We start from the raw sequence: 13,830 nt of genomic DNA, 5'->3' as shown, positions 1-13,830 counted from the left end.
GCAAATGTAAGAATTGTTAAACTTTTACGCTGCAATTGCAAAGATAATCGTTATCTTTCTTTCGTCCGTCAAAATTCCAGTCCAAGACAGCATTATCCGAACGACAGTGTCCTCCGAGTGCATGAAAAGCTCCGTTTCGGTTTTTACTTCCGGTTTTATCTCGTTCTCCGTGGGATTTCTCTGACGGTATCGCGCGGGGAATTAGAATTTTAGGCACGACGGACACAAAAGGTCGATGCACACACTCTCGAGAAGAGACGATTGTGGAAATAACCTGGGTCCCCCGAGATTCTCAGATTCGCAAAGACGACACGAAAGCTGCTTGGTCCCCCCTCTACCCGCGTACTATGGAAAACGACGACGACGGCGGCGTCGGTATTTTATCCGGATCTCTCCCGACGTGGCAGTAAAGTTCGAAGGACACTGTAAATTTCGCGCGCGGCGAAATAACGGCGCGATGTCGATGGAGTCGTCGGAGCTATCCCCTCGCCCGGGACAGAATTTATGGGAAACTTCTCCAAAGATGATGAAATTACGAGCTCTTTATTCCGCGGCGAACGAGTCGACGTGATCAGCTCCGATTCCACCGAATCGCGATGGCACTTTAATGGCGACGCGCAGTACGTTTTTAGTGTCCAATAATAATTTAACTTTCGTGCGTGACCTGGATCATTCGAGGCCTCCGTATGCATTTTCGTCCGATATTCTACTGATTTTGTTACATTTACAAAGTTCTATAATATTCTAGGTATTTGAACACCTTGATTGTACATTTTTGAAAAACATATATGTATTTACAGGAGTTTATAAACAGCTTGATATACTATTATTTTATAAAACCTATTCATAAGAGACATAACTTACTTTTACTCTCTATATTATGTGAACCGAAAGTGGTGCAAATGGTGAGCAGAAATACGGATATTTAGAGCATTGTATTTAATTTGTCATTATTAATAATTCAACATCTAAAAATATCTGTTTTAAATATTTTTTTAATTATTTAATTTATTATCAAGGAATTAACCAATTTTCTTCGCAAATTTTTACCATAAACAAATTTTGTACACCTCATTTATGACGAGTAAACGCTCAGCTGGGTAGAAATTGGGACATTTACTGTATTTAAAGTTACAAATGGACTTTGATAGCCCCACCAGAAATTCCGACAAGTGCCCAAAGGTTCGTGATAACAATTCCGAGGAGGTGGATGAAGGATTGTTCGCGCCAATAAATGTCACTTCCGCCTCTCCATTTGCATGGGGGTGGATATAATATTACGCGAAAGCAACGCATCAGCGAAACTTTCATCGTTGTTAGCAAACCGCGGCTATTTTAAAAAAGTAACGACCACAGCCAGCTTTCATCTTCCAATTTATTCAACGCCAGGGGAGATACCGTGTTTCTTGCGAATTTCCGAAAATTTCATCATCGACCGCGCCGTTTCGCGTTCCCGTTTCCGCCGTTTCAATTATTTTGAAAGGGAACCTCGCGTTTATAGCTCCACCGAATACCATCAACCATCTAATCCAATCGCCCAGTTTAATGCCTGGAATGTAATTAAGAAAGAAAACCGCGTCGATCGAAAAGCAAACCGGTCTACAGTTACACTTTTAACGAATAATATCGACGAACGTCGGGATATCGATCTTTTCGATCGATTCAATTGACAAATTTGAACAGACAAACCTGAAAGTAGACGTTGAATTGAATCTGTTGTAACACTACCTGTCACATTAGAAACAGCTTTGCTTAAGGATTAATCCCCGCTTGTTATTTTCACGTTCCATTTCCGATAATGAATTTCGTGGACAGGACCAGCTAAGTGCGACACTTGGTTATGAGCATTCTAACGAACGAGGAAATCGGGATGTAATGTAATCGAATTATTGTAACGGGATTCCTGTAATCAAGCCTTTATGATTGATTCGATTCAACGAGAGAAATTAAACTCTGTCGGAATGAATACTTTGTGGTGAATCGGGAAATGGGATTTATTGTTGGAAAGTCTGTAGACAATAGTGTCTTCAGTAGTCAGTTATTAGAAGCTGAAAACGTTGAAGGTATATAGAAAGAAAAATGTCTCCTGTCGAAGAAGCTGTAGACAATAGCGTCTTCGATAATTAGCTACGTGGCATTCAAGATACGCGGTCCCAAAAGTTTTCGAACTGAAATTAAAATTGACACAAACCGTGTAGAGTGGATGCACCAGTAAATGAAAACCTATCAGTGAATGAACATTATATATAAAAACGAGTAAGAAATTATTAAAATAAACAAATGATTAAATATTGATTTTTTTCAATTCCTTGTTTCATATTCAAACAATTTTCGCGCCACTGGTTAGAAATGTTCATTTACTTATTACTGTTGATTCACTGATGAAATCTGTATTTACATTTTTCCAAATGTTCAAATTGAAATCTGTACGTTATAAAACGGTACAGATATTAAAAAATCTAATTTTCATAGGCCAAATATCTATTAATATTATTATCATTTAAAATTCGACTTCAGTAGTTCCAAAATCTCTTAAATGTTCATTCATTCGCGCGTTTACCCTGTATAGGAAAAAAAATGTGTCCACATTTTCAGCTTATTCGTAAATCAGCCAAGATTGCGACGAAATTGCGCCGTTCTCCCCGGGTAACAGAGGCGAAACACATTTAAGCCGGCAGGAAATATGATTATTCGTCGTCACCTGAACGTACCCTAATATTTCACCCCGTTTTCTCTTCTGTGGCACCAGGTTTCATGACGAGGAGCACGCGAATCTCCTTAATGCTATGTGGCTCATCGCTATCACGTTTCTGAGCGTCGGTTTCGGTGACATCGTGCCCAACACGTACTGCGGTCGAGGTATAGCCGTTTCCACCGGAATAATGGTAAGGCCAGACTCAAAGTTTAATACCGGACGTTCCCGCCGGCATTTGTAACCGCCCATGTGCTTGCTGCTATTAAGACGACTCGTTAACAGGACACGTTCATAAATGACGTACAAACAAATTCTCCCCCGAGAGTAGAATATTCCTCCTTTCCCGTCACTTTAAATGTTCCGTCTTAAACATTACTACACACCTTGATTGTCACATTTGTTGAGATTTAAATTTAATTCTACCATAGAATAGACTAGATTGTATAGAAATCGTAGTAGCTTGTAGATAGTATTATTACATATTCCAGGTTACTACATTTTTTGAACATCGAAAGATGCGTGAACAAAAAATGAAGAGAGATTTATGTTTCACCCTCTCTAAATACTCTTTCATTCGATTCAATCCACTCGTGTAAAAATTGTTCGAAACACCAGAAATTTTTACTGAAAATTGTATATTAGCGGAAGCTAACATGATACTTAGCGAGTACCGTGCACGTTGCATTGCGAGGCCGAGGGTTATCGACCACACAGAGTCGCGCCAAGTGGCAGTTACGACGCACTTGGACCGACGCTTCGTCACGATAAACGCTACACCCCGGGTCTAATCTCCCCATTGGGAGTCCAAATGGTTCCTTATTGTTATTGCACCTCTGCAGCACCAATGCTAATTCGCCGATTTAGGTCTCTCGCAGTCGTGAATCGTTAACCAATTTAGCCAGGTGTCGTCGTGGTCAATTTCCCGTGAAATTCAAGGCCTGACGATCCGCGTCTACCGCCGCGGAATTTCAACGATGCTTCCGGTTCTACGCGTTTGTCGCTTCTCTTGCTTTCCTTATTTGGGCTGATTCTTATAAAGCGATTAAGTTAATCAGTATGCAAATGAAAATTTAATCTAAGCTTTGCGTCGAAAGTCACTGAGACGTGGGACTCTACGAGTGTACGTCGCCATTTTGAAAGTCCTCTGAAATACTCTTCGACGTAGTCCTTGAGATTTTTTTGTTTTCTTAATGATTATGTAAATTTAATTTTATTATAATATATTCTTTCTGTTATTTGAACGTATATTGGCCGAATTTACGCCCGTTACAATAAATTATTATTATTATTATTATTATAAAATAAAAGAGAATTAGACATTTCAAAATGGTCGCTTCATAAGAATCACTCGACATCGAAGCCGACGCGATCTATCTTTTAAATTGACCAGGATATTGTCTATTCGTGGTTCGAGTTCTGCTGGCGGATCGGTTTTTTTGTGGTATTTTTTCCATTTGAGGACGTCGTTTAGTCTCGAGACAGGTGCATTACGCGTCCGTTCAAAGCTCAGCGTGGATGTAATTCTGTTCGGTGACTCGTAAAGGAGTAATCTGTCTGTAATTAAGGCGTAGTGTACCGTTGAAGGTGATACTTCATTATTTGCATCCGTGGCAACTTCGACAGTGAATGCAAGAGAGACAGCTTTAATGGGCCAGCAGGATTTTCTTAAGAGGATTGCTCAAACTGGGAAATAACAGAAGTTGAAATAAATCTCGCCGTGGTATACTCGCAGTTGCAAGCTCTGTCGGACAGATTATTAGGCAATTCCGAGGTCGCTAATTAAGAATACTTTCAAGAGAATTAATTCGTTCGAGAGTTAAGTAGCTCAAGGAAACATTAATTCAATTCATTAAGGTAACAAAAATTCCTACACGCAATAAGAGTGATTGAATATTTCCTTATTCCGAAATAAATTGCTCAAGAAACGAGTGACTTCAAAATTCTAAGCTTCCGCGATAACATCAAAACTTCATCCATAAATCACGTAAATTTCGATTAATAGTTTCAAGACTTTGGCTCCAGCTTAGTAGTTACAAGGTTCCAGTAGAACTTAACAGAATCATTTAGTAATAAGAAGACTTTAAAAAAAAAATGAAGTAAAAAAAACCAGTAGGTATCTAGATTCAAGTCTATTTCAAAAAAGCTACCTAGACGTTGATCGTAAGAAAGTACAACTCATTTTAAACCTAGCAGTAGTAGCCAGAAAAACAGTGTAGGGAGATCTCTGTTTCAATTCCATCGGGGACCGAATCGTTAAAATTTCCCTTACAACAATATTTGCCTAACGACGCGCTGTATCGCGAAATATCCAATGTTTTCTAAGAAAGTGGAGGGCGATTAAGGCGAAACGCAACAGATACAAAACGATTGCGATAGCAGACCGGTGGCGCAGCTGCGGCCCCCGGTCTCTGTTTCTTGTCTAGAGGCGGTCCTCGTAGTGGCAGGGAACTCCGAAGATTCAATTAAATTAGTCCATAATTAGCGCGCGGCTGCTAGTTCCGTAATTAAATGTACATCGGATAGCTTCCGAGTTCACAGGTACGTTTCAACGGTGTTTTTAGGGCGCCGGATGCACGGCCTTGCTGGTGGCGGTTGTTTCCAGGAAGCTCGAGCTCACAAGGGCGGAGAAGCACGTTCATAACTTTATGATGGATACGCAATTAACGAAAAGGGTAAGACGCCAATAAAAAAAAAAAAAGAAAGAAACTGCTCTGTACATCCTTCCGAGGATTGCCCAAGCATATACCGTACATACGTGTTACGCTGCCGCTCCTGTGACCGTGGTGTTGTCGAATTTTATCAGTTCGTGGCCTGCCCGCCAACCCCTTCGATCGCGTGAAAACAGAACGGCTAGTGGCGCTGCGATCAGAAATACTATCCCGCTTCTCGATACCTTCCTTCACGAAATGTGTTTGCTCGAGAAAGAATGGAGGTACTTCGATTGACTCTTTTTAAAAAGAAAAAGAAAGAAAAAATAGAACTTTAGTTTCTGCGGTGTGGAAGATAAAGTTGATTGTACTGGGGTAGCCCATTCAACTTGGCCACAAGTGATTTACCTTTTCTGGTCGCGATAGAAGGCAATGTTAGAGGAAAAGATTGAACGGTTCAAAGAAGATTAACTTAAACAATTGAAAAAGTATTCTGAAATTAAACTGCACTACTATGTTATTAACACCAGAACTACCAAACCCGTCAAAATGACGGATTATAGATTTCGTATTTTATGTTTACTGAAATTGTAATAATGCCTTTGATGGAATTGATTTTGGCTTTTAATTTGCTGTACACTTTGTATTATAATATTTTATGTTAGATTGTATTATATATTACTATATTATAAAATTTAATTTAGTATACATTTGATGCTGGTAGTTCTAGTGTTAAAACCAGAATGGATTACTTATTGGTATATCTAATGTTAAAGTAAAATGGTAAAAAAAATGAATAGTTTATGAGAAATTTTATTTAACCCTAGATCACTCAACTCTTCTGTGACTTACGTTATTACTAATCATTCATAAAAACTGTGACTGTGTTATAAGTACTTGTGATGGTCACACTTAATAATAATTCAAAGCTCAGACAGTAATTATTCAGCACAATTTGCATAAATATTGATAATATTGATGGCAACGAGTCGATTTCTGCAAACCACTAATTTAAGGTCGTAATTTTTACGATAGTTTAGTGATCTAGGGTTAAAATCATGTCCAAATTTAGTGTCCAAGATGATTTACAAGATACGCATTTTATGAAGGAAGCTTCGAGGAATGGGATAGCATTTCTTATCATAGGCTAACGGGTTACTTTATTTTTACGTGAACACCGGTTGACGGACAGCCGCACGAACCTCAAACTTTCACGTGACCAGCACAATGTTACTACGTATTTAGTGTCGTTCTGTCTAATGTTGTCGGAATTTTGTAACCGTAAAGTTCCCTTGTGTTAAGTTTAAGGGATATGTTTAGAAGTTCGTTGCTAAGAAACTGTTCTGTCCTAATTCAGGCCGTAGTGGAACAACGATGGGTATTAAGTTTCTGGTATGATTTCTTCGTGTTGTGATTCGTTCGATCACTGTTGTTTTGCTTTTAGAATGTTCGTTTGGTCGTTCGTGGCGTGACAAAAATCGTGAGTACACTGTATGTGTAGTCCTTTGAACGATTTCCTTTACATTTGTATCCGTACTACTTTAAAAATGCACAACAGACCTACATGAAATTAAAAAGAAAACAAATAACAAAAATATTCATATTTTATAAATATTTGACTTTGAGAGGTGTCCGTTGCAAAATTCTTTTCATTAATTGCAACAGCGTTGTTCAAACTGTACATTGAGAAATTAACACGCCCGACTGGATCAGTCGGTGTCCTTCAAACGCGCGATGAAAGCTCGTCAAAGAAATAGCTCTATAAATCATTCCTGGCAAGGTTCAATTAAGTTCCAACCCTGCTCAATTGCCTGCGACGTTCTTGAAAAGTCACGGAAATAGAACGCATTAATTACGTCGGGCTTGAGTCAAAGAGCCTGCGAGCACTCGTTGACCAAAGAAACTTTCAGAGGTGAATTAAAAGTTCTCAACGAATTACTTTTCACAATCGTCATACACCATTTCATTGCTCGCTGTTAATCATTGTTACGAAAAGTTTCGAGCAATTCGATAATGCCCAACTAAATACCATTTTTGGGTAAATATTTACAATAAAGGAGGTACCGATTTCGACGATTTCTTTTAATATGTTATCAAAGTCATCACCCTAAATGGTATCGTGAAGTTTTTAGTTAGGGGTCGCCGTTTTTAAAAAAGTTATTATTAATAAAAAGTTTAATATCGTGCTTCAGTAATATTCATAACTAAAATGACCGATGACCTTGACCTTAGCATATGTTGTCAAGGCCACCCTCCTAAGTGACCTTCAGGAAGTTTCAGTTATCAAATGTTGCTTAGTGAAAAGTTATTTAACTATCTCTAACCAACTATGAATGACTTTTTTTCCTGAACTCTGTCTAATTAACGACGACCTCCAACTAAAACCTTCACCACACTACTCAGAGTGATGACCTGGACAACATATTGAAAAATCATCAAAATCGGAAATGGCTCCCTTATCGTAAATATTTACCCCATGTTCGTATGTACAATTGGACAACGACAAATCGAAGTGATATAGTTCATCTTTATTAAAAATTGGAGAGTGTAACGATTTCACTCCAGCATTCAAGAGAATCTTTGAGGGAAAAAGGGACCGACTGCCATCGAGTTCACTGTACCCACCACTAGAGTCAGGTCTGATGTACGACCAGGTCGTCTAATGTATCATTGTCATTTTTATCCGTTCTTGATGGTCCAAGTGTCGCGATCGATCCGCCCAGGGGGTCAGACGTTGGTCCTCGAACAAGGGAATCGCATCTTACCGAGACAACGCCGCGGCGGCGTCGACCCTTCGTGATGTGGGTAAAAAACATGAAAAATGAGGGGAAGAAGATCAAACGACGAGGGACCGGGTCAGGTTCCTGAAACTTATTTTCCGAATCATTCGAACCAGTTGAACCTTGGTATTATAATTCGACGAAAAAATTCGTTTCTCGTTGTGTGCATTCGTTTTCTTTCTGAGCTTATGGACAAAATTTCGTGTCACTTATTAATGCAATGGATTTATTCTAAGCATGCAGGGTTTATAAAGTATTCAGGCTCGTTTGGAGTGGACGAAATGGCATGTGAACGACAGCCGTCTCGTTTCTGCATCTCGATCGATGACTTTTGAATTAAGAAACAGCAAACCACGGAAATATTAAAGTATCGCGACTGATAAAGGTTACACGGTCAAGAAATTTCTATTTTTAAGTGTGCCACCATATATTTAAATATGACCGTGGAAACAACGGTTCCATTGTTATCGTTTCCTATTACGCTTGTTTTCCATTGCGATCTACCCGTTCCAGGGTTTTTGGACATTTTGGAAATTGAAGTTTACCTGGCTGTCCTGGCGGAATTCAAAAGGTGTAGAGCCCTTTTTCTGGATAGTACTCTCTGGCGACAAACATGGGAGGAGAGTGATTTGAAGTCTCGATTAGGGACTACAGAAACGTGAGGCTGGAGAATACTGTGGAGTTTCGGTAATCTGTGTTCTTTTTAACCTTATTTCAACCCTTAAGGCTACGGACCGTGAACATGCTTTTTCTTTTTTCGTAATTTTGAAAGGCAGTAGCAAGCTTTTTGTTTATCTTTTCATTTAATAATTTTCTATTCTTAATGGCAGATAATTAAAACTAAAGGTAACATTTTTTGAGTAAAAAAATATTAAAAAATGGAAGACTTCTCCGTACTGACGATATGTGGAATACACCGCCCGTGCCCTTGAGGATTAATTTCGTATAGCAGTTAATTTTCAGGGTACTATAAATGGTGAGTAGAAATGTTAATCCTAAAATTAACGTGGGAGATATTACGGCTAGGACTTCATCTTGATTCTGAACTGAACAACAGTTTTTAATAATTAAGGTTGAATAACCTTGAGTATCCTGGATGCCCCCATTTATGAGCTAATAATATTTCTTCTGTATTTGTAATATTTATTATTCTAATGGGAAGAATTATATTACAGAAGAATACAGTGTACATAGTCGTGAAACCTCTCATTTTGTTGAACCACAACATCGTTCTCCCCGGATTATCGAAACTCCATTGTAATAGTTATTCTCGCCTGTCATTAGAAACATTCTCAACTAATTAACTGCCTACCAATCATCTAACAACCCCTAAAATAAATGCCTTAATTTTTAGCAACTTTCAAGGTAATAAAGAAGAAGAGACCAGGTAAGAGAAATCAGCCGATTATTACTTGTATTTACAATCAAGAACAGTAACTGTCACACGAATGAAATAGACGAACAATCTCAGAAAGGAAACAACTGCACGCTTGTCAAACAAATCACCAAAGTCATGTTCATTTTTCAATGTACACCCCGAACTGCTATCCACCATTTTACCCCCAGATTCAATTGAAAATAAAATTGCATTAATTTCACTGCTATTTTATAGATTCGATTTAAAATTAGATAAACACAAAGTATCAAATGTAATGTCGTTACAAGAACACAGAACTACAGAGAGACCTGTGGACGTCGATAAATTCAACTAAATTATTTAAGATCAACAACAACACGAAGGAATATAGGCCGACCAATAGCCAACGGTGTGTCACGAGAAGAAAAACACACGGTCCGGGATATAACCGCGATGCCAATAATCTGTTACAGCTGAAAAACGCCGCGGCGAACGTGTTGCGCGAGACGTGGCTAATTTACAAATACACACAGAAGGTGAAACGTGTCAATCCGGGACGTGTTCGAACGCACCAGCGGAAGTTTCTGTTGGCTATATACGCGTAAGTGAATAAAGCGACACCTGATCGACACCCGCGCTCGACCTATAACCCCGGGACAATTAATATTCGCATCCGTAATGCAAACTTTCAGACTCAGGAAAGTCAAAATGGATCAACGAAAGTTAATGGACAACGCCAACACGATCACGGATATGGCCAAGGTACTCTTACAGAAAATTAATTATCGCTACGTGTCCACGTGAGAGTAGATATTCATCAGTTCGGTAAAAGTGACACGCCTATTGTCTCGCTACGACTGCCTTCTATTCTGAAATGTAGACGCTCTCACGTTGACACGTAGCCCAGAGTTCAATTGAACATCGCGTTGAACAACTGCTGGTTCTATTTCACGAGCGAACTCTTCGTTTGTACGCCATTCGGGAGCCCAATTGAAAACCTCGGAATCCATTGTTTCGGTGTACCTACATGACGCGATGATAAATTGGAAGCCGGTATTGGTCAATCGTGGTTCCTATTCAGAAAATACAACTGTCCGAGTAACCGAAGTTACAATATCCGGACATGTCTCTAGCGGGTTCGACGGAAGAATCAACTTCGTTAGAAGAGAGGACACCTACAATTCTGTCTCTATACAGAATCTACATTCGATACTCCATTCTTTGCTTACTCCACTGTTATACATCCACTCTTACGAATTGGAATAAAGGATCACGTATTTGAATCTATTCTTTTCTCACATGAATTCGTTTCTATCATCATGGAGATTATCCACAATCATTAAGAACACTACTCCACAAATAGAATATACTGCAGTTTTACCACTTATACAAGGTGAGGCACCGAAAACAGGCCGCCTGAATATCTCGGCTGTTACTGGTGATAGAAGAATATGTGTCAGACCAAACTTGCATGGTATCTAGGAGCACATAATTTGACGTGAATAGTTTTTCGATAGATGGACGCGTAGAAGTTATACGAAGGTCAACTTCCTTTTTTTAAATAGAAAGACATGTTTTTTTACGTACCTTCATAAATAGGTCATTGTACACGTCTTAAACGCTCTACTAGATGGTACGTGAAACAACATGTCTTTCCATTAAAAAAAAACGATATTGACCTTCACATGACCTCTACACGTTCACCTATCAAAAAAACTATTCACATCAAATTATGTCTTCCTCGATACCATGCAAGTTCGATCGGACACACTTTGTTTCTATCATCAGTAACAGCCAAGCCAATCAAGTGGGCTCTCTCAGGTGCCTCACCCTGTATGCTTCTACCCAAACGACGATCACCCCGACTAAGCCCACACCTTCGTTCCCATAAAATTTAAACCCCGACGAGCAGTAGTACAGCTCACTTCTCCGTGCAACGAGTAGCCCACAATTTAATCACAATGTCCCTTCCCTAACTATCCTTCTCATACATCCTTCCCCCTTAGCCACCAGCAGACACTAACCGCTAATCTGACTTCCCCAAACAGACGCAGAACGCGGTGTACGAGATCGTCTCGGACATGAGCAGCCGTCAGAACGACCTCGAGAGCCGTCTGGAGGACCTGAGGGTCTGGCAGCTTGGCCTAGAAGATAAACTGTCCGGCCTTCAGGGTCAGCTGATGATGCTGCCGGAGGAGCTGACCAGGTGCCTAGACCAACATGCCGAGCGTATAGACAAGAGACGGAACTTCCTTCACCCGGACACCGCGGTCCCGATGACGACATCTGGCGGCGGTGGCGTTGTCTGCGTATCTCCTGGGAACAGCCTCTCCCCAGTGATACCAGGCGAACCAAGCAAACCAAACGCGCCCAGCACCAAGTCCCTATACCCGTGGTCGGCCAGCCCGATACTGCCACCGGTCTCGAGCCGTACGCCTCGGCTGGTGGCGGAAACAGGGAAATCGAACTCCACGGTGGTCACGACGACACAGTCGCAATCGGCCACCAGGCTCACCTCGCAGTCCGGCGTTGGAGGAATGGGCAACAGCCAGGGGTCCGACAAGTCTGCACACAGCTGAGTCTCGTCCTTGCAGCTGCAGCACTCGTATTAAGGATCCCGACAACGGACGGTCGGCGACCACCTATAGACGCTCCCGTAACTTCGAGTCCCTCCTGGAACGATCGACGATCCTCATCGAACTTCGCTGGTTCGTTCTTTCTATATAGGAAGTTTCTTCGCGATCCATCGGTACTGTTGACAGCTGTTTCGAGAGTCGTATGGACCGATGGATATCGGCTGGCGGTGGTGTTTAACGTCGGTGGTTTACTTGGAATTATCTTCCTTTGGAAAAGAGATTGCTTCATTGAGGATTGGGATGGTTCCTTATTTAGGAATCTTGGAACTACCAGGTGTAGAATTTACGTTTGAAAGTTCGTGTAATTGTCCTGTCAATCTTTAAAGTTGATTTCTGGTTAATTACTCGGACATGTTCGTTGAGAATTAAAAGATCCAGGCGCCCAGCCACCGACGATGAAACCCAACCGCTATCTCTCTTTCGTAATCATAGACGAAAGTCTTGCAAGTAGCATAAATAACGGGTCCAATCCTCTTCCCGATTGACTGTGTCTTCTAACTGAACGAAACGAGCATGAATATTACGTAGGACACTAGAAAAGATGAATCTCCGACAGTTAGGATCCAAGTCTCGTAGAGATTCTCGAAATGGTGCGCGAAAGGAAAGGAGGGACTCGGAGATACCGAGCGTCCTCTTCCACTCGCTGCGAGCTGCTCCCCTGCCCAACTTGCGTGCCTGAAAACTTTTTTCTTAATATTTAAATTATATATTCGACACACGGACTCCATCTTATCTCTGTATACCTCGTGAACAAAAAAAAAATAACAAACAAATAATGGGCGCGGACAGGCACAACGTCGTGTGTGTGTGTGTACGGTACCAAAGTGGAACGCGCGTGGAGAACGTCTCCCCTCGTTAACGAGACCATTGGGGGTGGCTCTTAAGATGGACTTGGCTGGGGGGTGACGTTTCCTTTTCACCGGCAAAAGAAACCAACCACGAGCCTCCGTAACCCGACGATTTTAGGGAATACAAATCAGCCGATACTCGTGACCGTCGGTTGAGAGTTTTAATTTCGCCACGATATTTGGGAGGGACGGGGACGAAAAATCTAGCGCGGAATATTTTATGAACACTTTTACACGAGGAAGAGACAAGAGAAAAACGCATTTCGGAGCAACGCCCGGACGGACGCGACTCCAATTAAAATTTTAAGTTATTCCTGGACGGGAAAGAATATTCTCGGTCACGTTCCACCCCTAAAATGTCTGATGCACATGGGTTGTCTATCTTGCTTCCCTTCGTGACCCGATTCTTACGTTTCCGCTGATCGGACGAGAGATAACCCGAGCAGTGTACGCCAGTTTCCTTCTCGACCGTTCATGTAATGGCGGAAGTAGTTTATTCAGGTGGTCACGGTGCTTATTTCTGTGTTATTTGCTAAAAATCGAATTTTTCAACCCCTAAAATATACACCATGTAGAGTTACTGCACTAAGGAACAATAGAAAACTTTTGTGATTAATTCCGTTGATTGAATCTGAGTCAAACGACACTATTCCTTCCTGTAATTTTCACTACTTTCTGAATATTATTTAAATGAAAATATTAATAACTAGAAGGTCATCGCGTTGAGTTGTAGCTGGTTCCTCTAGCAAGCAGCTTCCGCCGCCAGTGTACGGTCGATTGAACTCCGAACACTGACACTGCAAGGCTTTTACTGTGTTGAGGGCCAGTTATGTAAACAATAGAACAATGGTAAAACGTTTCATAGT

The 13,830-nt window shown here is 40.8% G+C and overlaps 1 protein-coding gene across 1 annotated transcript in view; it reads left to right on the top strand.

Moving 5' to 3' along the window:
* Positions 1-12,059, top strand: part of LOC107191058 (small conductance calcium-activated potassium channel protein) — a 172,807-nt gene extending 160,748 nt beyond the window's left edge. Inside the window, exons 7-11 of the mRNA XM_015580005.1 lie at positions 2,750-2,885; positions 5,257-5,367; positions 9,954-10,081; positions 10,173-10,242; positions 11,529-12,059. Coding sequence (XP_015435491.1) covers positions 2,750-2,885; positions 5,257-5,367; positions 9,954-10,081; positions 10,173-10,242; positions 11,529-12,059 — 976 coding nt within the window. The remainder of the gene's footprint in view (positions 1-2,749; positions 2,886-5,256; positions 5,368-9,953; positions 10,082-10,172; positions 10,243-11,528) is intronic.
* The last annotated feature ends 1,771 nt before the right edge of the window (positions 12,060-13,830 follow it).

This window comes from Dufourea novaeangliae, unplaced genomic scaffold (genome assembly GCF_001272555.1).
Source record: "Dufourea novaeangliae isolate 0120121106 unplaced genomic scaffold, ASM127255v1 scaffold221, whole genome shotgun sequence".
Classification (NCBI taxonomy): Eukaryota; Metazoa; Arthropoda; class Insecta; order Hymenoptera; family Halictidae; genus Dufourea; species Dufourea novaeangliae.
The sequence above is the reverse complement of the archived record's forward strand: the minus strand, read 5'-3'. Positions and strand labels throughout refer to the sequence as shown.